General features: G+C 47.9%; 2 protein-coding genes across 2 annotated transcripts; both read left to right on the top strand.

Annotated features, from left to right (window-relative positions):
- Positions 1-766: 766 nt before the first annotated feature.
- Positions 767-1,393, top strand: LOC126691248 (uncharacterized). Its single transcript, XM_050386308.1, has one exon. It carries the CDS (start codon positions 767-769, stop codon positions 1,391-1,393), a length of 627 nt encoding a protein of 208 aa, XP_050242265.1.
- Positions 1,394-1,813: 420 nt separating this feature from the next.
- On the top strand, positions 1,814-2,398 carry LOC126691247 (uncharacterized). Its single transcript, XM_050386307.1, has one exon. The coding sequence runs from the start codon at positions 1,814-1,816 to the stop codon at positions 2,396-2,398; it is 585 nt and encodes a 194-aa protein (XP_050242264.1).
- Positions 2,399-3,056: the final 658 nt, after the last annotated feature.

The raw sequence follows: 3,056 nt of genomic DNA, 5'->3' as shown, positions 1-3,056 counted from the left end.
CCAAAGAAGATATATAAGGTAGAAGACTTTCCATGAAGAAGGGATCAAGAAATAGAAAGAGAGGACACTATAGCAACTAAAACTGTTATATTACCCCACAGTGATCAATATGCGAGGATGATGGCCTCCTCGGACTGAAAGTTCATTAATGCCAACACCTCTTATTTATGCTTGATTACCATAAAACCCAACTCTAGTCGTTGCCCAATTTGTCAAGCCTTAGTTCTTTGGCCTATTCTCTATAAATTCATTGTATCGGGCTCATTGGAACAAGGCTACATACATTTTGGGCCTGGGCCCTAAATTGTGACCTTACAATTGGTGCCGTCTGTGGGAAGAACTTGTGCCTCAGCAAGTGCAACGGCTAAGCATGGTGGGATCAGGTCCACATCGAACAGAGCTTGCAAGTTCTCAGTGATAGGACAACTTTCTTAACCTTGAACGGGAGAAAGATAAAGACAAGCATCAAGGGGGTAGTGTACGTACTACCCATACAAGCAAAAGCCACTCTAAGGGGAGAAGTCATGTATCCCAAAAGCAGGACAATAACCGAGCCCTATAGCAGGAGATCGATGACTTGAAAAGGAAGCTGCGTCGTGCGTAATGGAAGCGTCCCCTTTCCAGCTCAGACATAAGCAACGAAGGAGACCACAATTATAGGCAAAGGTTAAGAACCCCACCAAGTGAGACCTTCTCCTATGAAGATGAACACCATCACAAACGCAGCCACAAAAGTTCGTCCCGTAAAGGCCTAGTGAACGACGCTATGAGCAAGGCCCTGGGTCGAATCTCCAAATCACCCTTCACATGCAGGATAGAAGGGGCTGAACTTCCTCGACGATTCCATCAACCTACTTTCACTATGTACAACGGTCGAACAGATCCCGTAGAGCACGTGAGCCAGTTCAACCAAAGGATGGCTGTCCATTCCAAAGACGAAGCTCTGATGTGCAAAGTGTTTCCATCCAGCCTAGGACCGATGGCGATGAGGTGGTTTGATGGCCTTAGGCCAAACTCCATAGACTCTTTTAAGCAACTGACTCAGGCCTTTGGCTCACGCTTCATCACGAGCAGCTGGGTACCTCGGCCTTTGGATTCCCTCTTGTCTTTATCCATACGAGAGGGAGAGACCTTAAAGGCCTACTCAGATATGTACTGGGAGATGTACAATGAGATAGAGGGCAATTGTGATGATGTCACCATCAGTACCTTCAAAAGCAGCCTTCCAACTAAGCACGGTTTAAGAAAATCTCTAATAGGGAAGCCTGTTACCAGCCTACATCAACTCATGGACAGAATCGACAAGTATAACAGGGTTGAAGAGGACCAGCAGTTGGGTAAGGGTAAAGCGAAGGTTGTCCCTCAGCAGAGGAGGGATTGCAGGTCAGACTGATTTAACAACAACAACCGACTGAGGGGAGACTACACAGAGCAATCCAGATCTGCCGGCGCGCAGGTGGTTTACGCTGTGTTTTGGGAACCGATACATCAGGTTATGGAGAAAATCAAGAATGAGCCGTTCTTCAAATGGCCAAATAAAATGGCAAGAGACCCTATGAAGCGCAACCAAAACCTATATTGCCAATACCACCAAGAGCCAGGGCATACCACGGAGGACTGTCGAAACTTGAAGAACCACTTGGACCAGCTGGTTCGAGAGGGAAAATTATGTCACCTCCTACATCACTCCAGTGGCTGACAAGGACAGGCAAACATTGAGACACAGAGGGATATCTCCTCGAAACCGCCTATAGGCACAATAAATGTCATTTTTGCCGCCCCGGGAAGGACCGGCTCTTGCCCTTCCAAATTAATGTCTGTGTCTTGGCCTCCCACTAAGCATGGCGATCGGGAGTCTAAAAAGGCTAAGAAGATAGCAACACCCATATTGGGTTTCTCGAATGAAGATAAGGTCGGAACCATCCAACCCCATGATGACGCTCTGGTCGTCACGCTCAGGATTGGAGGATATGATGTGAGAAGAGTGTTAGTAGATCAAGGCAACGCTATGGAAATGATGTACCCCGAACTATACAAGGGGCTGAACTTAAAACCTGAGGACTTAACGGCATACGATTCCCCTCTGGTAAGCTTCGAAGGAAAGACAGTCACTTCGAGAGGCCAGATTAGACTGCCCATACAAACAGGTTCGGACGTGGTGGAGGTGGACTTTATTGTAGTCAATGCTTATTCACCCTACACAGCCATCGTAGCCAGGCCTTGGCTTCATGCCCTAGGGGCTGTATCTTCTACGCTGCACCAAAAAGTGAAGTACCCGTCAGAGGGCCAAGTTAAGGAGATTATAGGGGACCAGACCATGGCCAGGCAGTGCATGGTGTCTGCTGTTTCTCGCCAACATAACGCTGAGCCCTCGGCCTCTACTGAAGGTGGATTATAGCAATCAACAACCCCGGCATTGCCCGGTGATGGATCATCCGAGGAGGCGAAATGCGAGGATTTGGAGAGGGTTTCTGTGGGCGTCGATCCGGAAAGATTCTTTCAGGTCGGCTCGGAACTACCCCCCCAAGAAAAAGAAGAACTAATTGCTTTTCTAATAGAGAATGAAGACGTGTTTGCATGGGATGCCTATGAGGCCTCGGGGTTAATCCGGACTTCATTTGCCACCACCTAAACGTTAATCCGTCCATTACCCTCAGAAAACAACCCTTCCGGCGTCCGTCGAGGGAGCATGTCGACCCTGTTAGGGCCGAGGTGATGAAGCTTAAGAAAGCAGGGGCTATCAAAGAAGTTTTCTACCCTGAGTGGCTGGCCAATATTGTAGTGGTGAAGAAGAAAAGCGAAAAATGGCGAGTCTGTGTAGTCTTCATGGATTTGAATAAAGCTTGCCCAAAAGATACATTCCCTATGCCTCTGATAGATCGGTTGGTAGACGCGACCGCTGGACACCCTCGAATGAGCTTCTTAGATGCCTTTCAAGGATACCACCAGATACCCCTGGCCATAGACGACCAAGAAAAGACAGCTTTTGTCACCCCTATTGGAAACTACCATTACAAGGTTATGCCTTTTGGCTTAAAGAACGCAGGAGCCACCTA

Source organism: Quercus robur, chromosome 7 (assembly GCF_932294415.1).
Source record: "Quercus robur chromosome 7, dhQueRobu3.1, whole genome shotgun sequence".
In the NCBI taxonomy this organism is placed as follows: domain Eukaryota; kingdom Viridiplantae; phylum Streptophyta; class Magnoliopsida; order Fagales; family Fagaceae; genus Quercus; species Quercus robur.
Note: the sequence above shows the minus strand (reverse complement) of the source record. Positions and strands in the feature narration are given on the sequence as shown.